At 37.0% G+C, this 22,770-nt stretch overlaps 1 protein-coding gene across 1 annotated transcript; it reads right to left on the bottom strand.

Annotated features, from left to right (window-relative positions):
- Positions 1–363: 363 nt before the first annotated feature.
- On the bottom strand, positions 364–14,485 carry LOC142353582 (ubiquitin carboxyl-terminal hydrolase MINDY-2-like). The gene is made up of 2 exons (XM_075405863.1): positions 14,071–14,485; positions 364–1,958 (listed from the first exon to the last, which is right to left on the bottom strand). The coding sequence occupies exons 1-2, from the start codon at positions 14,441–14,443 to the stop codon at positions 1,069–1,071; spliced, it is 1,263 nt and encodes a 420-aa protein (XP_075261978.1). The 5' UTR covers positions 14,444–14,485; the 3' UTR covers positions 364–1,068.
- Positions 14,486–22,770: the final 8,285 nt, after the last annotated feature.

The following is a 22,770-nucleotide window of genomic DNA, read 5'->3' as shown; positions in this document are numbered from 1 at the left end:
GTAAAAAGACAGCGCCCCAATACAATTCAAATTCTTTGAATTGTAATAGGAGCGCTATAATAGCCGGCTGAGAAGATGAGGGCGGCTATTAATAAATTAATGGCAACTTTGTTTAGAGCAATTAAGTTTTCAGTTAGTGGAAACAAAAATTTTAGTTTAGCAGACGAGCCGTGAAATACTGAATGCTTCAACTGCAACCTGGCCAGTGACGTAATGTTTTAACCAACAGAAAGAACCGTTGGTAGCTTTGAAACTGTTTCATGGTTCCGACAATGGTTTTTATTTTTTCCTCGACGTCGGGACAAATACCCCCTTTTTCCGTGCTCTTACCTCTATGCTCTACTATGGTGGAAAATATAATACTCAGATCGCAAAAAAATTAATTACTATTTAATAATATAATCTACAAAATATATTAATGAGAAATTAAAACTGATTTTTAAATCGGAGAGAATTTTTCAATATTAAGTAATCTATTTATAGAACCAATCAACAACAAGTAGCCGATTAATTTAGTACTTCAATATTAGTACTTATATAATACGAACAATTTCCTGGTTTAAATTGGTATAGTAAATATTAGTAAACCAAAACGGATTTCGTTTAGTAATCCACCCGATCAAATTTACTCAACCCTATTAGAGTCCAATTTAGACCAGAAGACGGTCTGTACTCAATCAACTCAATGTCAAATTTTCAATCATTTACAAATCAGTTTGGAAAACTTTATAAAAACGCATTACTTTTGAAAAGATATTTGCAAACGTTCCGTATTACTGTAATTTGGTCATTAAAGGTTGACTATTTACCTGGCTTTATCTATGCGTCTTTTTTTGTGTTTGTGACCTGTTATCAATTGAAATTAAGCAATCTCCAAGTCGTGTTCAGGAAAATGACTAACGTTACTACGTTACTGATCTAGGAATTTAGGGGCAGAGCTAGACAGGAACGATATTTAACCACCATTTGCAAATCCGGCCCATGGTTGCAGACTTGCCATTATTGAGCTCAAAATTTGCATCTAATAGCAAATTTGACATTAGTTTTGGACACAAAGTACCGGATTGACTATAATATAGTACATGTGTTTCTATTTCCATCACCGGAGTCAACTGATACAGTTCTTATTCCCTGATTTCTGTTATTAGAATTCCTGTTGCCTTGTTCTATTGCTCGGTTATTTACACCATCCCCTCTGGCTCGGTTATCCGTGGCGTTGTTCTCAGCTTCTTGTAAACGTCTGGCTATTTCTTCGTCGTTCTGGCACAACTCGTTGGCTTCCAGTTGTAACGCTAATTGGTAATCTGGATCGTCATTTTCTGGCTTTTTGTCTTTACCTGCAGAACCTCCAAAATTTTCAACTGTTTCTCTAGAATGCAAGTGAGATGTTTTTTGGAAGAAAGAATTGACAAAATCATTGTCACCACTAACTGAAGATAGCGCTTCCCAAACAACGGAATCCTCTTTAACGAATCCCTGGTCAGTCACTAACTGATACAACACGTCTTCGTGTTTAGTGATAGTTGAAAAATGATTATTTCTGAACAGTACAGCTACTTCACCCTCTTTGAGACTTGCTGTAAGTTCAAACAAGCCGTGATATGTTAACTGATTTGAGGTTGACTCCAGAAAATCCTTCACTAAAAAGCTTTCAACGTTTGTGTCATCTAATGCTAACTCTACAGCCTTGTTGTAAAATTTGGCACCGAGCAATTTGAACAAACTTTGGTCTTGAGGATCTATGAGCCAACCGTGATAGAGTTTGATTCCTAAGATATCGAATATTACAATTTCAGGTGTTAACTCATAGCACGTAACTGATGAGAAGCCAATGTTGACGTCTATACCCGATTGGAGTTTGCAAATAACTGAGAATGCATCTGATATGTTATGTTCGTAGTTCAACTTTTCCTCCTCTGATGAGAACTGTTCAGGAACTCTATTGATCAGATGGTGTCCTAAAACAATTATACAATTCATTTTACAAAGTAGACTCCCAGCCGGTTTTCATGGTCAAGTATTTCCCATTATTGCTCTACAAGTTGTGCTGCTAGATCGTAACTCCCCAAAACCCTCTACCACAATGGGGTATAATTTGATGGATGTTATCACGGGGAAACCCCTTTTCCAATTTAAGAATGTTCTTTAAATTTAGGACAGAAAAAACAGGCCGTGCAGATTGTGTATTCCCATTCTGCACCCAATGATTCGGGGTCCCATTCTGATACGAAGAAAACTCGCAACTCCACCCCACTCCCTCCCCCAAGATTTGCCACAACCCCCCTTAAACAATGATTTTATATCTCAGCCAGCAGCTCCGGTGATTTGTACACTTAGAGTATAACGCTCAGAGAGAAATGCGATTGGCTCAGCAACTTATGGTTCGCAGGACGTTTGCCTCTTTATCTCGTTTTCGATAACAAAAAAGTCAAATGTCCAGAACGAAAAATTCTGTCAAACAAAAAGAGGGTACGAAAAATCCTATAGAAAACAACAATACTAAAATCGTTAAAACTAATTTGAGAATTAAAATATAATTAAACGTAGGATTTACACTACTGTAGAAACAATGCTGAAAAAGCTCGACAAAAATGAGATAGTCGAAGCAACGTTACTAGCCCAAGATGTCTTTGCTACAAGTGAAAACAAGATGTCTTTGCTGCATTGTACTTTACAGATATTGATATTTAGGACATATCTTTGGAGTCACCAATCGCACGTAACCTTTTTCAATAGCTTTCTGTACAAAGCATGTACAGGTCATGGGACGCTATTTTTTTCCTGTGAGTGGGATTTGCAATTTCACGATTTTCAAAACATCGAAGACTAAACCTCTCCTATCTCGTTCTCAAAACTATTTTAAGTCAGTTTGATTTAGGATTGAAAGCAAGATTCTCTTGATCACTTTCTTAAATTTTAAAAACAATGATTTTGCCTGTTTTTAACGCTACCCATGATGCACTCTCTATAAAAACACTTTGTTTCACCTTCTCTGTCTCGACTTGCCTCTTCATTGGCGCTAGAGGGGTTATCGGAATGCACTTATTAGTGCTGAGTTTGCAACTTCGGTTTCCATCATGATGCCTCTAAACCACTACTGTGGATAACTATGTATTTTTTAATTATCCGGCTGAGTTTGTCATCAGAAACACTTTGACCTTACAATTTACATTCAACCTTAAAAATTTTGGGTGGCATTTAAAGCGATATCTATTTCCATAATCTCCATGTACATGTTCTGCAGTCAACAAATTTCAAAGTACTGATTACATTAGCACTTTTAGCGAATTTGCATCAAGTTCTCTTGTTGACTCCACAGCCAAGAACAAGGTTTCAAAAACGTTTACTCACGTATTTTGCTTTTAACCAAAAAATCCCGTTCTTGTCACTGTCTCAGAGAATTTTGCTTGTTGAGGACATATCGTTAACATTTGAGTCGTGCGATCATTCGTGTCTTCCACCATTACGTTTTTCTTCCAGCCTATATGACATCCATCTTTGACAATGTCTACGAAGAATAGCAAAACATGCATTTCCTGGTACAGTGACACGGGCAGCAAGTCGCAGAAGATAGTCTTTCTAGCAAAGTAGTCCTAAACCTGCTTTGTTTTAAATCTTTTTGAAATGCCCTGCTTGCTTTCCACAAAGCTACTCTGTGCAAACGGATGGGGAATATGTAACTCTGGTAGACGTTTTTGCGTGAAATTTAGTTAGATAAGCGAGAGATGTTGCCCTCAATTTCGCATCTTCTTTCAGCGTCTGATACCATGTCAAATCGTATCAAATTTAAAAGGCCGAGATCTTTTTTCTGCGACCGATTGATTGCGAGGTACACTGCGAATTTGTCGTGCTGCCCTCAATACTTGAAGCTAAGCTATAGTCGGGATGCGAAATCTCGGGTAATTATATATTCGAACCAGAAGACGTTTGTTGTTGATGCAGGTGAAGTCGAACAGCAATTGTCTATATTCATGACATATTGATCCTTGCGTGCTGGATTGATGGGTTGGGACGAAAAGAAGTCCGTCCATGCATGACCTCGCCGTTGGAACTTGGTCTACCGCTGCTGCGCAGAAGAAATTTTTTGAGGAAAGAGTGCTTTATCAGGAAGATAGGGAACCAGCCAAGTATTAGTGCTACATTAAACGTCACACAAATTGCGGTTTGTCGCACCGTTAAAGAACGCCATTCTTCTTCTTTCTTCAGTAGACTTCTGAAGTTTGAAATCGGGAGGTATAGATCGCTCAACTATATCTTCTGGACTTACTCTTATAGACATTTTACCTTCTTTTCGGATAACTGTCAAATCTTTTACCATTAAACCCTTTCGGAAAGTAGAATGAGTTTCAGCGATCTGATAATTGTTTGCTACACAAATCAAGGCGTCTTGTGTATACTGTTCTGCAATCAATTTCAATGAAGTAGAGCCTATTTCTGATCCCGTCTGGTTGATTTCGCTAATGTTAAAAATTCCCAACAATAGCTGGAAGGATCTCTCCCTTTAAGTTCCACAGGCTTCAACAGTTCCAGCACTTTTGAATGTCGCAGGTAAACAGCCAAGTGCACGAGTTATTTTCACTGTATATAGACATAATAAATTCTCAGAAGAAAGGCGTTATTCGTACGTCGAATTCGCAACGATTCGCAACTCTGCATGTTCTAAAACAGAATTCGTTCGAGATTTTTCCATTCTCACAATTGGCAGTTCAAACTTGTAGGCGATTGCTCTCCCGAGGCATCCCATAAAACTGGCGTTGCTGTGTCGTCTTGATATTAGGTCTAGATTTGATAGTGGAGTGATAACGGTAGTAAATTGGCTGAAAAAGCTCGACAAAAATGAGATAGTTGGAGCAACGCTACTAGCCTGTAAAGTCAAAACAAGATGTCTTTGTTGCATTGTACTTTACAGATATTGATATTTAGGACATATCTTTGGAGTCACCAATCGCACGTAACCTTTTTCAATAGCTTTCTGTACAAAGCATGTACAGGTCATGGGACGCTATTTTTTTCCTGTGAGTGGGATTTGCAATTTCACGATTTTCAAAACATCGAAGACTAAACCTCTCCTATCTCGTTCTCAAAACTATTTTAAGTCAGTTTGATTTAGGATTGAAAGCAAGATTCTCTTGATCACTTTCTTAAATTTTAAAAACAATGATTTTGCCTGTTTTTAACGCTACCCATGATGCACTCTCTATAAAAACACTTTTTTTCACCTTCTCTGTCTCGACTTGCCTCTTCATTGGCGCTAGAGGGGTTATCGGAATGCACTTATTAGTGCTGAGTTTGCAACTTCGGTTTCCATCATGATGCCTCTAAATAACTACTGTGGATAACTATGTATTTTTCATTTATCCGGCTGAATTTGTCATCAGAAACACTTTGACCTTACACTTTACATTCAAATTTAAAGATTTCGGGTGGCATTTCGTGGTGCATGCAAGTCATGCAGCAAGTCGTAGAAGGCAGTCTTTGTAGCAAAGTTATCCTGTTTGCAACATCTAAAGCCTGCTTTGTTTCAAACACTTCAGAGACGTCCTGCTCTTTTTCCACAAAGCTACTCCGTGGGAACGGAGGGGGACTATGTAGCTCAAGTAGATGTTTTTGCGTGAAAATTAGTTAGATAAGCGAGAGATGTTGCCCTCAATTTCGCATCTTCTTTCAGCGTCTGATACCATGTCAAATCGAAATCGAAACCATCAAAATCAAAAGGCCGAGATCTTTTTCTGCGACCGATTGATTGAGACGTACACTGCAAATTTCTCGTGCTTCCTTCAACACTCGAAGCTAATGTATAGTCGGTATCTAATATCTCGGGTAATTATATATTCGAATCAGAAGACGTTTGTTGTTGATGCAGGTGAAGTCGAACAGCAATTGTATATTCATGACATATTGCTCCATGCGTGCTGGATTGATGGGTTGGCAGCAAATGAAGCCCGTCCACGCATGGTCTCGCCGTTGGAACTATGTTTGCGGCTTCTGTACAAAAGAATTTTTTTGAGGAAAGAGTGCTTTATCAGGGAGATAGGGAACCAACCAAGTATTAGTGCTACATTAAACGTCACACAAACTGCGGTTTGTCGCACCGTTAAAGAACGCCATTCTTCTTCTTTCTTCAGTAGACTTCTGAAGTTTGAAATCGGGAGGTATAGATCGCTCAACTATATCTTCTGGACTTACTCTTATAGACATTTTACCTTCTTTTCGGATAACTGTCAAATCTTTTACCATTAAACCCTTTCGGAAAGTAGAATGAGTTTCAGCGATCTGATAATTGTTTGCTACACAAATCAAGGCGTCTTGTGTATACTGTTCTGCAATCAATTTCAATGAAGTAGAGCCTATTTCTGATCCCGTCTGGTTGATTTCGCTAATGTTAAAAATTCCCAACAATAGCTGGAAGGATCTCTCCCTTTAAGTTCCACAGGCTTCAACAGTTCCAGCACTTTTGAATGTCGCAGGTAAACAGCCAAGTGCACGAGTTATTTTCACTGTATATAGACATAATAAATTCTCAGAAGAAAGGCGTTATTCGTACGTCGAATTCGCAACGATTCGCAACTCTGCATGTTCTAAAACAGAATTCGTTCGAGATTTTTCCATTCTCACAATTGGCAGTTCAAACTTGTAGGCGATTGCTCTCCCGAGGCATCCCATAAAACTGGCGTTGCTGTGTCGTCTTGATATTAGGTCTAGATTTGATAGTGGAGTGATAACGGTAGTAAATTGGCTGAAAAAGCTCGACAAAAATGAGATAGTCGGAGCAACGCTACTAGCCTGTAAAGTCAAAACAAGATGTCTTTGTTGCATTGTACTTTACAGATATTGATATTTAGGACATATCTTTGGAGTCACCAATCGCACGTAACCTTTTTCAATAGCTTTCTGTACAAAGCATGTACAGGTCATGGGACGCTATTTTTTTCCTGTGAGTGGGATTTGCAATTTCACGATTTTCAAAACATCGAAGACTAAACCTCTCCTATCTCGTTCTCAAAACTATTTTAAGTCAGTTTGATTTAGGATTGAAAGCAAGATTCTCTTGATCACTTTCTTAAATTTTAAAAACAATGATTTTGCCTGTTTTTAACGCTACCCATGATGCACTCTCTATAAAAACACTTTGTTTCACCTTCTCTGTCTCGACTTGCCTCTTCATTGGCGCTAGAGGGGTTATCGGAATGCACTTATTAGTGCTGAGTTTGCAACTTCGGTTTCCATCATGATGCCTCTAAATAACTACTGTGGATAACTATGTATTTTTCATTTATCCGGCTGAATTTGTCATCAGAAACACTTTGACCTTACACTTTACATTCAAATTTAAAGATTTCGGGTGGCATTTCGTGGTGCATGCAAGTCATGCAGCAAGTCGTAGAAGGCAGTCTTTGTAGCAAAGTTATCCTGTTTGCAACATCTAAAGCCTGCTTTGTTTCAAACACTTCAGAGACGTCCTGCTCTTTTTCCACAAAGCTACTCCGTGGGAACGGAGGGGGACTATGTAGCTCAAGTAGATGTTTTTGCGTGAAAATTAGTTAGATAAGCGAGAGATGTTGCCCTCAATTTCGCATCTTCTTTCAGCGTCTGATACCATGTCAAATCGAAATCGAAACCATCAAAATCAAAAGGCCGAGATCTTTTTCTGCGACCGATTGATTGAGACGTACACTGCAAATTTCTCGTGCTTCCTTCAACACTCGAAGCTAATGTATAGTCGGTATCTAATATCTCGGGTAATTATATATTCGAATCAGAAGACGTTTGTGGTTGATGCAGGTGAAGTCGAACAGCAATTGTATATTCATGACACATTGCTCCATGCGTGCTGGATTGATGGGTTGGCACCAAATGAAGCCCGTCCACGCATGGTCTTGCCGTTGGAACTAGCTTTGACGCTTCTGTACATAAGAATTTTTTTGAGGAAAGAGTGCTTTATCAGGGAGATAGGGAACCAACCAAGTATTAGTGCTACATTAAACGTCACACAAACTGCGGTTTGTCGCACTGTTTAAGCACGCCATTCTTTGTTTAAATTTTAGTAGAATGCTGAAGTTGGACATCGGGAGGTATAGATCGCTCAACTATATCTTCTGGACTTACTCTTATAGACGTTTTGCCTTTTTTTCGGATAACTGTCAAATCTTTTACCATTAAATCCTTTCGGAAAGTAGAATAAGTTTCAGCGATCTGATAATTGTTTGCTACACAAATCAAGCCATCTTGTGTATACTGTTTTGCAATCAATTTCAATGAAGGAGAGCCTATTTCTGCTCCCGTCTGGTTATTTCGCGAAAAAAAAATCAGTTTTCGTTAATGTTGTTAAAAATTCCCAACAATAGCTGGAAGGATCTCTCCCTTTAAGTTCCACAGGCTTCAACTGTTCCAGCACTTTTGAAAGTCGCAGGTAAACAGCTGAGTGCACGAGTTATTTTCGCTGTATATAGACATACTAAAATGTCAGAAGAAAGGTGTTATTCGTACGTCGAATTCGCAACTCTGCATGTTCTAAAACAGAATTCGTTCGATATTTTTCCATTCTCACAATTTGCAGTTCAAACTTGTAGGCGATTGCTCTCCCGAGGCATCCCATAAAACTGGCGTTGCTGTGTCGTCTTGATATTAGGCCTAGATTTGATAGTGGAGTGATAACGGCAGTCAATTGGCTGTAACTTGCATTTTCATATATGAGTACCTGTATTCATTCAGCATACATTTTGAGGAGTCTCCACTTGAATGTTTCGAATTTGTATATGGATTATTTGCTTAGGCTGAGACATAACGACGCGTAAAACCAGATAAATATAATTACGGATTTATATAGAAACATTTTAGTTTTACATTTTTAGAGGAGCTGTAAATTATAGAATTTTTTTACCGACTTCTTTAAATTGTCATCAAAATGTATGCTCCGCTTTATGTCATAAATTACGTTTACACTCAGGTCTTTAATGTACTCTAATGGCTGCTGGACTTGGAAGACTAGGTACAGATTCATCAGGATTTTGTTATTAGTTGTCGTTATGAATACGGTATCAGCAAACGGAAGAGTGTAAAAACATTTAAACGGAGAGAACATTGATATCAGGTTCTTTATCTAGAGCTTCGTTCACGAGTTTGATGTAGGTAAGCAGATTTGTAACTAAGGATCTGTTCCTGATAAAACACTGTTTCAATTTTGAGAGTCTTATTAGATATTCGTACAGTGGAATATTCATACAATTTTTCAAAACCTAAATGACAAAATTTGATGATTGATGATCACCCTTTTTGTAGATGGGAGATAATTCAATAGCTTTAAGTCCTCTGATTTTCGGTCTTGATTGTTCTGAAGATGATGTCAAATGCATGAATTAAGGTTTCTCGTGGTGCTTGGACAATTTGGGATGTAATCCGTCTGATCCTCTTAATTTTGTTACATCACTTTCATCAAGAAGCGCTAAAACGCCCTGAAATTTTTTCAGGAAAAGCTAATTGGTAGGCAAAGAAGCTGCTTAATATAACCAGTTGTTAGTGAACAGCGGATAGTCTACAAGTGAGCCTACATGCTGAGTTTATTTTACACTGTACCTTCTGTATAAGATCGACAGTTAATCCATAATACAGCAAGTTGCAGTAATCTATCCACAAGAGAATCATTCGAACCAAGTCTATCAAATTTTTGTCCACTTTAGTTCTTATGGAACAGATATTTTGAAAGTAAGATTTTGAAGGAGGATTATTTGAAGGAAAGATAACGAAGGAAGATATTAGATGTCTTTGGAGTGTGTCATACTGGGACGCTTTGCCTGTGTTTAGCACTTCGTGGGACAAGCATTACAATTATTTGACTGCAATATTTTTGAAATTCCGCGTTCATTCTATATATATATATTCGTCTAGCACACCGGTTTAAAAGTAACTTGAGTCTTGAATTCTGCATTGAGTGGTATTGTGCAGAGCCAAAGCTATAATACCACTCGTAGATAGGCTTCGGTTTGTTTCTGGTGAGAAAAATCAAACGACATCACTTTGTGGTCAGACATTGGTGATCAAATCTGCCTTCCAGATTGTGTTAGGAAAGTTAAGTCTCAGCATAACGCGATAAAAGCGTTGACTAAAACTCCACGATCCTCAATCGTATATCGCTACATGCTACCTCCTTAAGCGAGGTTGTAAAAATTGCAGAGGATAACCGGTTTTAAGATCTGTAGTTGGAGAGCACAAAATTTAGGGAGAAGGATTTCAAGTTTCTTTCAGGTGAGACATTTGTTCAAAAGCGAATCAAACACCACAATGACGTAACGACCCATACTCATTTTTCTCTTGCTCGTTCACTTCTGAGGATATTAGGATCATTACGATAAAACTATATTGAAATCATGTTTGAAATCAGAGGAGAATAATATAAAGTACGAACTTATAGAGGTAGTTGTCGCAAAATTAAATTTTCTTTCGATGACAATTAAACTTTTAGTATTCCTTAGTATACATATGAGTTTCGATAGTATTTGATTCTCGAACTGCTGATTGTTCAAAGGCATTTTGATGCCATTCTGGAACAGTTCGAAGTATTTTTTTTTTCAGTTGAGAGGGTTCAAATTCTTCGATCAACAACTCTCGTCTTAACAACGTTTTCCTTCATGAAATCCTCTGACGACAATGCTGTTAGCATGTGGATTCTATGTTCTTTCTCTTATTCTATCGTTTGCGATTCGCTTTGCTTCTTGTGTGTATCAGTTGAATATCAAACTTCTTTCAGCGTAACTATGACAATACTAGGCAAAGTTTGATCTTTAAAAAATCCCTAGTTGTTTCAGCCTGTCAGATTTGGCTTTATCTCCTGGTTCCTCCTTAAGTTCAATCAGTATTTCAATCGCAAACAGCACATTTTCTATGGTTTTGTTGATGTGCAGTATAATTGGGAGACCACATATGCGGGAACTTGAGATCGCATTGTGATCTTTGCCTTTTTGTTCCTTTGAGTCAATTTTCTTAGTAAAGGCTTTAAGAGTTTCAGCTGTTTCTGTTAAACTATGGACTACTTAAAAGCGGGTTTTGCATTTTTCGACCACATTTTTGACTCGTTCTTCAATGGATCTCTCAATTGTTTGTTCGAGGCTTTCGAGTTTGTTGCTTATTTTGTCGTTTGCTTGAATTTAGGATGTCGACTTTTTTATTGTTTGCAACGAGCCAAGTTCTTTCATATTTGCACTAAAAGACCATGTCCTCTGCTGCTGTTGATTGCTAATGCATTTTAATGCTACATGCGACAGAGTGGTGTGAGCACTCCTTCGCACAATTGCTTTGTCAGGTTTTGCAAGGAGCAATGATTTGAACAGGAAATAAACAAGTTTAAAAAAACAGCCTCTTTCCTCCACAACCAAAAGCTAACTGGAGAAAACATCAAGCTAATTACCAAGGAGCAGAACTACATATAAAAGTTTTGTTACTTACACCAGATTCGAGTGTTCGCGATCTTCCTTTTCATGTGTTTTATTTTGCTGCACTCTTCGTTTATTCTGCGATGGCTGTTTGACTTTGGTGCCGCCAAATTTTTCTGAGTAACTGGCTCTGGTATGTCGATGTTGGGTGTATATCACCAACACTGATGAATACGAATTGAAGTCATGGCCCTTCCGGCCTGGATGCCAACAAACGGCGAAGTCTTCTAACATCCTTTAAGGCGTCCTCGACTGATCTATGCAAAACGATTGCTGAACTGGCACCACATAGAAACTTCTCATTTTCTTTCCTTCTTCCATATAATTCATGTCGGTTGATAGCTCTTGATAAATGTCCTGGTGTACGATAGGAATTGGTAAAGTCCTAAGGCGAATTATTGGAAAACCTATTGTCAAATGTATTCAAAACCGACCTGAAATTATTAGGCGGTGATCAACAACTATGTATGGGTCATAAGGGAGGAATTGATTATGCCATTCATTCATTGAGAGCTGCTTTTGAAAACACAGATTCGTAAGCGACCTTGCTTATCGACGCAAGAAACGCTTTCAATATTCCCAACCGTGAGCTCGCATTAAGAAGCATTGAGATATTATGCTCTTCTCTCTCATATCGTGAACCATCAAATTTGTTCATTAACGGACAACCAATATTCTCGCAAAGGTACAACCCAAGGTGACCCCATTGCAATCTCGATGTATGGAATTGCCATTATCCCCTTAATTGAACTTCTTGACGAATGTTTCACAGTTCAAAGTGGCAATCGGACGATGGTAACGCTGTCGGCTGTCTTGATCACTTGAAACTATTTAACTCATTGAAAAAACATGGCCCTACTTTCGGTCACCATCCTACCGAGTGCCATATTATTACCAAAGAACATCTTTTTGAAAAGGCACACCAGATTTTTTTTCAACATGAAGTGGAAATAGTTGACTGTTGTAGAGTACTTGGTAGTGTAATAGTTCCGAAAATTCAGAAAAGAAATTTGTAAAGAGATCACTAAAGGAACAGAAAAAGATGGCTTTTCATGACAATGTTTCACCTGAATTAAAATCCTTCACTTCGTCGGTTCAGCATAAATTTACCTTCTCAGCTCTCACAACACCTAATATTGAAGACCTGTTAAAAGAATATGAGAAATCAATGATCGATGAGCTATTACCTAATATAAAAACAAATCCCGTGTAGCGAATAGCGAGTTTCGTCATGGCATTGCCCTTCGATATTGTTGAGACCAAATACAGATGCCATCACTAGGCGCATGTAATGAAAAACTTCACGGTGGCACATGCCCTCAGGAGGATACATTCTTATGAGAGATAATGAACTTCGCGATTCTTTTGGGAATTTGTTAATTGATGTCTGTTAAAAAGTCGAGATCGAGCCTCATCTTCAGCCGTTGCAAGGGGAAACTTTTGCTTTTAAATCGATGACAACTGACGATGATACCAGATTAGATATCAAGGCCAAAAGATTTTGGGAATCCAAGTTCAACGAAACATACTTTGATGTAAAAATCGTCAACCCGCTGGCAAAAAGTTAATCTGAAAGCCGTAGCGAAGCCTACAAGTATCAAGAATGTATGAAAAAAGAACAAATATGAACAAAGAGTTATTGATGTTGAGAAAGCAACATTTTGTCAATTTGTCTTTGCATGCCATGTGGAGCTGATCCATCAGCTTCAAAAGCGTTGAAACAACTGGCATGTAAGCTCTCTGCGTGAAAAGAGGACAGCTACCTCATATCATCTCTGACATCATATCATCTCTAAGGACAAAAATCAGCATTGCTCATATCATATCATCTCTAAGGACATCATATCATCTCTAAGGACAAAAATATAATCTCATCTGACATCATATCATCTCTAAGGACAAAAATCAGCATTGCTCTCCTGAGGAGTTCCATCCTCTGCATTCGAGGCTCAATGACACTTAGGCGACGCGAAATTGTTGATGCCTCAAAGGGAGCTGTGGTAGAAGAATGGAGGCTGTTAGTTTGACTCATCTACTTTCGCTAAGAGTTGTTTAGTGTTAGTGTTTCAATTTTGTCTGTCTTTTGCTTTAGATTTTTCTCAGCTGATGTGTAAACCACCATTTGATTAAAACAGCGCACACCACAAATGCATCACCCAAAAGCTCCCTTTGAGCATGTAGACGAAAAATTGCTAATGACGTCAAGACAACCTAAGCACATGGTCCAAAAGCTCGTTGGCAATTTTTTATTCTAGGTAAGCCCTGTTGCGGACTCCATGCATCGCTTTGCAGGCCAATCAATCAACACCAGCAAATCTAAATTCACAAGCATCTCTTCATTTGATATTTCCAACGTAATTGACGGTGGTCTATCTTTTTTTTGAAGGGTTGTTCAACGGTGACATAAATTCTAATCACTAAAAAGCTGAGCTGTACCGCGTTTTTCTTTGACGAAGTTGCGTACATTTATAGAGTCATACGACTAAACTTATTGTAAATATTAAAGACAGAAATGTCTTGATAATATTTGTAGGTCAGTGCTCGAAAGCACGCAATTTGCTACGTAGAACTGGAGTGTGAGCGTTACCGTTTATCAAAAGCATTTACGTGATATTTTATGAAAGTGTAAGATTGTTTTGCTCACCTATGTGCTTCATGAGGTTTGTAGTTGTAGTGTATTCCAAACTTTCTTGCAATTGAAACGTCTTCCTTAAAAGCAGCACGTTTATAATTGCAATCAAAGGACACGGACCGTTCTCATTTTGCGTGATAATGGGACAGTCAAAGTTGTTGAATTTCACCCATTTTATATAATACAAGGAGTTGTCGATATTGCCAGCTTCCAATGAAAACTCAATTGCTTGTGATGAATTAATTGAATCGTCTCCACTTTGGTTCAAAGGTTGTGCTGAAAACTTAGGAGCATTAACCTCAGATTCAGAAATACTATTTTCACTTTGAGGTGCTGGTGTGGGACCCTGCTCTTCATTCTGAAGTGAATCAGCAGCTTCTGCCATGTTTCTGGAATGATAAATTCTCTCATTAACAGGCAAACGGCTTATTAGAGAGCGAGAGTAACTGTAATTGATTTATGTAGAAACACAAATAGTTTCTATTCATGTTTAACTGGTCACAGGTAATTTGAAGCTGAAATTACCCCATGTGCTAGCTTGTTGGAGAGAAATTGCTTCTGAATCAGCTTTCAAAATTTTTTTCAATTGACTTTTAAATACCTGTAAACGTTTAGTAGTAGTAGTAGTAGTAGTAGTAGTAGTAGGAGAGTCTTTAGGGTCGGAGCCCTCGGGTGTGGAACCCTTCAGTTTTCGTTTGGCACGAGTTTTTTCATTGGATTGCAGATTCCACAGTTGCATAGAAGTCTCCAGGTGCAGCTGTCGAGTTCGTTGTAGCTTCTGTGGAAATAGTTTTGGTACATCTCTGTCAGAAGTTTCTTCGTCATTGGCTTCTCCGTTGTCCTACTGATGATGTTGAATAGCTTTGTGGCTCTGAAGAAAAAATTTTCGTCTGATTTATGTAGTCGGTGTTTGGGGAGTTCAAATTCCTGCTTTTGTCTTGTTTCGTTTTCTTTTCGCTTTGGCAGTTTGTCTTCGGGGACGTAGTAATTGCCTTCTAGGATTGAGAGGAGATAGAGGACATCGTGCATTTCCATGTACATGGAGAGTGGGAGTATTTTCAGCGTTTCGAGTCTTTGATGGTATTCGTCGTTTCCACCGCATATCCACTTTGTTGCCTTTTGCTGGATCTTCTCGATTGATTTCATGTCAGTCTTCGAAGGGTACCAGACTTGGGAGGCGTAAGTGAGTACGGGCACTACGTATCCTATGTAAGCGTTCAGTTTCGTTTCCATTGAGGTTCTGCTCGAAACATTTCGTTTGAGTGTGTAGAAGGCTTTCCACGCTTTGGTTGTTCTAAGTTGGCAGTTTGCGCTCCAAGAGAGATTTCGAGACATTACGACTCCGAGATCTTTTTGGGTGGCAACGGTTTCAAGACCTGCTTCGTCACGCTGGGCTAGATCCCCTCTGATGAGGAGAGTTTTACTTTTGCTAACATGGTTTAATACCTGTAATGGTTTTCTACGTCCTAAATGGTGTTAATTTGAAAATAGCCAACGCAGAAAAGGATGTGGGTGTCTGGATAGACAACAAACTGTAAATAACTGATTTCGATAAGCATATCATCACTAAGCTTTAACAGCCAATGGAACCATTGCCCTGACGAAAAACTGCTTCTGCAACATCAGAGTAGATATTTTCAGCATTATTGAGAAGTCGGTCATTCGATCCCATCTTAACTATTGCAATCAAGTTTGGTACCCGCACATTAGAAAACATGCCAACCTGATCGAAAATGTCTAAAGAGAGCCAGAATATTAGTTAGCCAAATGAGATAATTGGACTGTGAATCGAGACTAAGGCTACCGAATCTTCCAACCATTGCTTACAGACGGAAAAGAGGTACTATGATAGAAATGTACAAGCTATCAAACCAGTTTTACTATAGCAAACCAAGTGACAGACTGTTTGAGCCCAACGCCAGAATCTCAAGAAGATACAAGGTGATGTCGAAAAAAGCAAGAATCGAAAGCAGACGGAACTGCTTCACTGTGCCATCGCCTAAGTAGTAGTAGTAGTAGTGGTAGTAGTACTTTAGGCTTGTGTCGTGGCACTAGGGTTGACATCCCTTTATTGGTTGGCTAATTTGACCTGTACTGGATTGCAGTTGTTGCAGTTGCACAAAAAGGTCCACGTACAAGAATTGGCTTCAGAGTAATCTCTAGAGAAATAATTCCAGTATAATTCGGTTAATCGTTTTTTGCTTAAGTTTTCAATAGCTAAATTTGTGATTTTACAGATATTATTTAAAAGTAGACTAGAACGTCTCCAGAAATTTTCATCTGCTTTCTTCGTTCTTGTTTGATTTATGTTTATAGAAATTATCTATCTAATTGATTTATGTTTATAGAAACTATCCTTGTTTGATTCATGTTTTCTATTCCTAAAGACTGGAACAATCTGCCAGAAGAGGTTACGTCAAGCACCAGTCCAAAAATCTTTATAGGAAGACTAGACAGCTAGTGGGCTGCATAATGATTTAAATTCTATTGCAGACAAGAAGGAATTGTCAAGAAGGAAAATTAAATTGATTTAAAACGAACGTTTCCCAACGTTGCGTTCATCGTGAGTTTTAATAATCAAATAAAATTATTCACAAAATATGTGAACTTGTCTTTGACTCTAATCCTAAGAAATGAGTTAAGTTGACAACAAGTTTTTAAAACTAAGTAGAGTTAAAAGCACATTTGGAATCTTTTATTTACACTTATTACACTAAAATTATTGCAATCTTTATCCCGGATTTTTTGAAAATCCTGGGTACATTGTTTTCTATTAGGAGATTTTACTTTCATTTCTGTCTGTTGTTTACATTTGCTTGTTAGGGTTGACAAATTTTGGGGTGACGTACAGATGCAAATTGTTGAAAAACTTACCAACACTGTCTAAATTGCTGGTTTTTTTATTCAAGGTAGCCATGTAGGTCTTTTTCTATCTCACTGGAAAGTCAGTGAGGTCATACTGATTTTTAGGGATTAACAAAAACAATGCCTTCATTTTCAGCTTTAACCATCGATTACAATTGTTAACAAAGTATTAAAAAATGTGTTCGACTCATTCTGTTGAAGTCTAAGAAATGGAACGAAAAAACCATGAATTTTTGAAATTCTTTAGAGTTAAAATTACACTTACAAAACTTTATTTACTTTTATTATTCCGAAATTAATTCAATCTTCATTCCAGAGTTTTTGAAAATCCGGCTATAATGTTTTCTGTTCCTTTTAAGAAGATTTTACTTTCATTCTTATCTGTCGTTATCTTTCACTTGTTGGTGTTGACAGAATATCAAACTAACATGAACCAGCATACTTTTCGATTTTCAGAAGATAAATTTTTTGTATTTGAACTAATTCTTCAATATCGATTCCCGCCACTGATACTTGTCGTGCGTATTTAATTGCGGTTTCAGCTTTTTGATGTGGTATCTTTTGTAGTGTCTATTGTAGCAGTAGTATAAGACTTAAATTATATTAAAGTGTAGTATATAGCAGCAATGGCACGTGCTCTCTAGGAGGAGCGTAAGTACTGCGGGGAAATGATAAGATGCCAATTTTCTGTATTGGTAGTAGGACGTTAAAATTTTGAACGCTATCAGCTGTCTTATACCGATTACTTTTTTACGTTTTCCCAAATCATTTGAAAAGTTGACGCCAGATCGAAAAATACACACTTCAAAGCCCAATTCATCTGTTCCTCCAAAGAAAGCAACAAAGTTGAACTGATTTGAAAGAGGCAAAGCAAAGTACTCTAATGGCAATTGACAAGTGCTTGGAAAAGCGTGAGTAATACTCCGGTGGCAAAGCCATGTTGTCCAATTTTAACAGGGATCTTTTCCAATGGTGCACGCAGTACGTTATGTGCATCAAGTTACAGAGCACGTGACATTACATAGTAATTCCTTATGTGAAAATATGCCACGTGCATCTTTGGTTACACGTAAACTAAGCTTGGGGGCATAAAACGTAAAAGATTTTTCAATAGTTTGTACACTAATAGCCAAATTTTCGCAATATTTTTCATTTGCGCTGGCAAACCAAAAGCTAATTGTCAATGCTAGCACCTAAAAATTTACCCTGGTTAAATTTTTAACCATTGAAGGTCCCAAAAATACGATATCAGAATCGTTAAGCCTGTTATCATTATTGCGCAAGAACGCAATAAAATTAGTTTTTGTTTTTTGTATTAGAGTTTAACCTGAAACGAATCTAAGTTCCCAAACTTTTAATGTTTTCCCGCAAACAATTCGAAGCAACATCTGAGTAACTAAAAAACAATAAAAATTTCTTGGCATACTACCAAAGCTTACAACTTTCACTTACCTCCTCTGGGAGGTCGTTTATATATAAATTTAAAAAAAGTTGTCCCAAAAGTGTCCCATGAGGAGAGCCTTGCTTTAACTCAATCAAACTTAACACAACACCTTTAAAAAAAAGGTATTTGCCATCCGTAAAAAAACATTACATGATTTGTAATGCAGAAGTTGAAAAATTTAGAGATTGTATTTTTGTCAATAGGATTTGGTGTGAAAGTGAGTCGCAAGATTCCGATAAATTAATCAAAACGATTGAGCAAAATTTCATTTATCAATTTTACGTCGGCCTGATTCCTTGAAATAAAAAACGGCGCCTCATGTTGATGCCATATGTCAAAACCCAAATTGAAACGGCAATGGTAATTTCCTGCTCTCAATATACCTTGTGATTTGTGTGTGCAGGTTTTTTCTATTTATTAGAAAATTTTTAGAAAACGAAGTAGTTATCGATAAAGGACGAAATTTAACAGGGTCCATGATCTCATTTTTCAATGGATTGGCGTTATGACAGCATTTTTGAGCGTCGTAGGAAAAGCACAGTCATTAAGGCATTGATTTATTATAAACGTCAGGTTAGGTTAAATTTTGCATACCTTCAATAACAGCCCAAGCGGGCACTTTACAAGTACCATTGGGCTTGTTAGGATTTATCTCTCTGATGATATCAAAACATGTTTTTTGAATGCTGGCATAAAACTATTTGATGAGTCACCAAATTCAAAACATGGTATTTCTTCAGTTTCCTTTCCAAAATACTGCCGTTGGTTTCAGAAAACAAAATTAAAATCGTCTGCAATTTGTTTGTCCTCATCATTCATAAAACCCAAGGAATTTTTAATGCAGTAATACTGAAAGTTTCTTTAATTGCCTACCTAACATTATTGATAAAACTACAGCGATCTTTACAAATGCTAAGGGAGAGGAACCATTTCCAGGAGAAGTTCTCCTATTTTCGTTTTTCTCTCAATATATTGAACAATTTCTTTTGAAGCTCACTGTATAGGCACCTAATTTCTGGTCAAGACTTTAAACAAAAATTTAAATACGCTTTTTGACGTGAAGGCAAAACACTTTTGCACTCCACGTCAAACCACTTTTCCTTTAACAATTTTAAAGTTCTTTTCTTTGAAAATATATTCTACAGGGGTGCATGTTTTTCCACTGCACTTGGTAGAATAAAAACAAACATATCAAACAGATCATTGGCTTTTAAAATTCATATCTGTTGATTCATGGCAGATCTGACAATAAATTGTAAAACAAGATTTTAGCATACTTTTTCCTATCGAACCTTTTTAAAATGATACACTGTTTTAAGCAACGCTTATTCCGGTAGACAATGCAGAAACAAAGTGGTTGGTGTGGAAAGGACTGTTACGTACAAAGCTTTTGTCTTTGGAAAATTTTTCAGATAAAATGTAATCAATGTTAGTTTTTGTTTTCTTACATACGCGCTTAGGTAAATTTGGAACAGCAATTGTGAAACCGTAGCTAAGAAACAGTGAGTACAGATTATCTTTGCACAAATATTAAGGTATTCTATGTTATGTAGTCACCCAATAGAATAATATGAATCAATTTGATGACGAATTGTCTATATTAGTCAATAATTGCTCAAAGAACTCATTCTGATAATACTCGAGGAGATTGTATGTTATATTCTTAAGTGTTTTACATTTGCACATGTTTGAAAAAGTTGCACCGACATTCAACATACAATGAGTCGTATTTTTACTTAATAGTTTTAAATCCTTATGTTCTTCTGGAGCAAGGTGCATGGGCACAAGAAGCATTACACCACCTTTGTTTTGTTACCTTTTTTTGCTCTTCTGTCATATCTAAACAGTTCATGATTATTTGGAGCTACATTCCATAAGGAGGTGTTATCATCTGCTGTTAATCAACTTTCTGATATAGCCAGAAGAGAATTTTTGCTGTCATTAACGAAAGACATCAGTTGCATACGATTTTTAAATAGGTTTTAAAATATAATATGAGTACCGCGTAATTTTTGTTTTTTTCCTACACTTTGAAAAATTTTCTGTATTCAATTTCAGGGCCCTGATTTTTTTTCAACAAAGCTGTTCAAAAACAGTACAGCATACATGTGAAACGTCAATGCAACAACCCATGCGTCAGATCCCCATTGTTTCAAAAAGCAACGTTTTTACATTCTTACATACATCAGAGAGTAGCTCATTATCGCACATTTTGAAGTTGTACAGATTTCTGAACACAATTTTTTCATAGCCGCAAAAAGACATAAACATTACCAGTGAAAACATTACCAACATTCTGCTTTAATTCGACAGTTATCTTGCACGAATAGGGGTCAAGTCACCTTGGACATATTTATGTATATATATATATATATATATATATATATATATATATATATATATATATATGTATATATATACATATATATAAATATATATATATATATATATATATATAAAATCAAATATATATATATATATATATATATATATATATATGTATATATATATATATATATAAATATATATGTTTTTCTTTAACGCCTTTTTTCTTCACGAACTGATGTTACAAGTCACCTCTAAAAAACTTGGCAATAGTCCGCTTCGAGCCTTTACCTCAAATCGTAATCGACGATTTGTACTAACATCATTTGAACTGATAACGACACCGGACTTCTCATGTACACCCACCACCTGTGCAAAGACCCCCTCACCAGGCTCCACACCAAAGATACGCACATTTTCACATCGCCCGCACTACTCACTGCTGTCAGCATCTATGCTTCCTTTCCAGTTTTCCGAACAATACAAAAACCACAAAGGAAGGGCCTTTTAAAAATCTTTTGAGGATGAGTGCCGGCAACCAGATGTTTTTTTTGATGATACAGCAATTCAAATCCAACACTGGCCCCGTTTATTCTACAAGATGATTTCTGCCCTCTTCTTTTTTCCTGAATTGATTGTATTACTATTGAGTTATTACTAGTATCACAATAATGTTTTAATTTTTGTTAATCTGAAGAGACTTTTTAAACTACCAAAACTATTTAAAATTTTTATTAAGACAATTAGGCTAATTTCATGACAGCCATTCCGCATAAAAAGTAGTTTCATATAATGTATGCTGGAGCAATGGCACCAATGATTCAAAGAGTTAACTCTACTCAGACATCAATCAAATGCGGCCAATGCAAGATGGTTCTGCAATTGCCTGTGAACGTTGACAAACTTGGCTCCATGTTACGTGTGATCACTTCTCAGAGGAAGCAGTTAAATGGCTTGGAAATAAATGCAATTGTGTTATGCTTTGCAGCTCGAATGACATCAATTTCTCCTTTTCTAAAACCGAAGCTACGTTGAATGATTTATTTGATTCCCCAAAAAATTTACTTACTCAATTGCAGAAGTAAATCTTAAAATTGCTAATTAGTACAAAGAGTCATTCATACAATGATGTCAAAAAAGCTGTCAATAATTTTCAACTTACAATAACATTACTTAAGGTCGCTCAAACGTTCAAAACAAAAATCTTGATCAACCTCTTATTAAAATTGTGGTTACTGAATCTGAAGACACCTGGGATACTGAAGCCGAACACTCGATGGAGGTCAAAAAAAATAACGTTTATGGGGCTAGCATGAAATGGCACTGTTAAGGATGTCAGACGACTTCGCAAAAAATCCATTCAATAAATGAATGTAAGCGAAACTGATGTCTTGTAAATGTCTTAGCACAACTTCCAATAGCCTCGCCATCAGAATTGTTTAGCTAAAAGTCATTACTTGTAGAATAACCTGTGGCCAAAAACAAGTTTTCGAACGACAGAAGGACAAAGATATCCGCGGAAAAACAATTGATATGGTCAATCAGGCAGAAAAAAGAAGATTGCGGTTAAAACTTGTTGAAGTGTTATCAAGTGCGTAAAGACAAAATTAGCAGTAATTTACTTGCAGGTGGTTCATATCTCATGAAATAATCAGAATCATGACAACCGATTGAGTTTCCTTAAAATTTTTTAACTTTTACATGGCTCTTTAAATGCATATCTGATCAAGAAAATTCAGCCTATTCTAATTTTAACGTTGTGGCATCTTCCAAAAACAGTAAATGGGAAGACGAAAGTGTTCTAATGGTCCTAAAGCAGAACAAATAATTGATGTTAATTTACCACAACATCTTTTCTGTGCTCTGTTGCATGTAGGCTTCTGGATTGTATACCGTTGTTATCAGTCTGACATACAAACCCCCAGTCGGATCTTCCATTCATTTCAACATCGAAATGTTCACTGATTGCCTATATGAATATTAAGCACAAAATAATTTTCTGGTCGGCATCTATCCGTTTACAACTGCTATCGACTAACTCAAAGGAAGTTATGTTTCAAGATTTACTTGAAAAACTT

This window comes from Convolutriloba macropyga, chromosome 14 (assembly GCF_964194025.1).
Source record: "Convolutriloba macropyga chromosome 14, txConMacr16.3, whole genome shotgun sequence".
Lineage (NCBI taxonomy): Eukaryota > Metazoa > Xenacoelomorpha > Acoela > Convolutidae > Convolutriloba > Convolutriloba macropyga.
Note: the sequence above shows the minus strand (reverse complement) of the source record. Positions and strands in the feature narration are given on the sequence as shown.

Bases quoted from the DNA above. Each gene is read 5' to 3' on its own strand.
- LOC142353582 (XM_075405863.1), bottom strand. From the start codon at position 14,443: ATGGCAGAAGCTGCTGATTCACTTCAGAATGAAGAGCAGGGTCCCACA. The intron at 1,959-14,070 runs GTGAGCAAAACA...TAATTGTTTTAG, and splicing joins AAACCTCATGAAGCACATAG to GACACCATCTGATCAATAGA.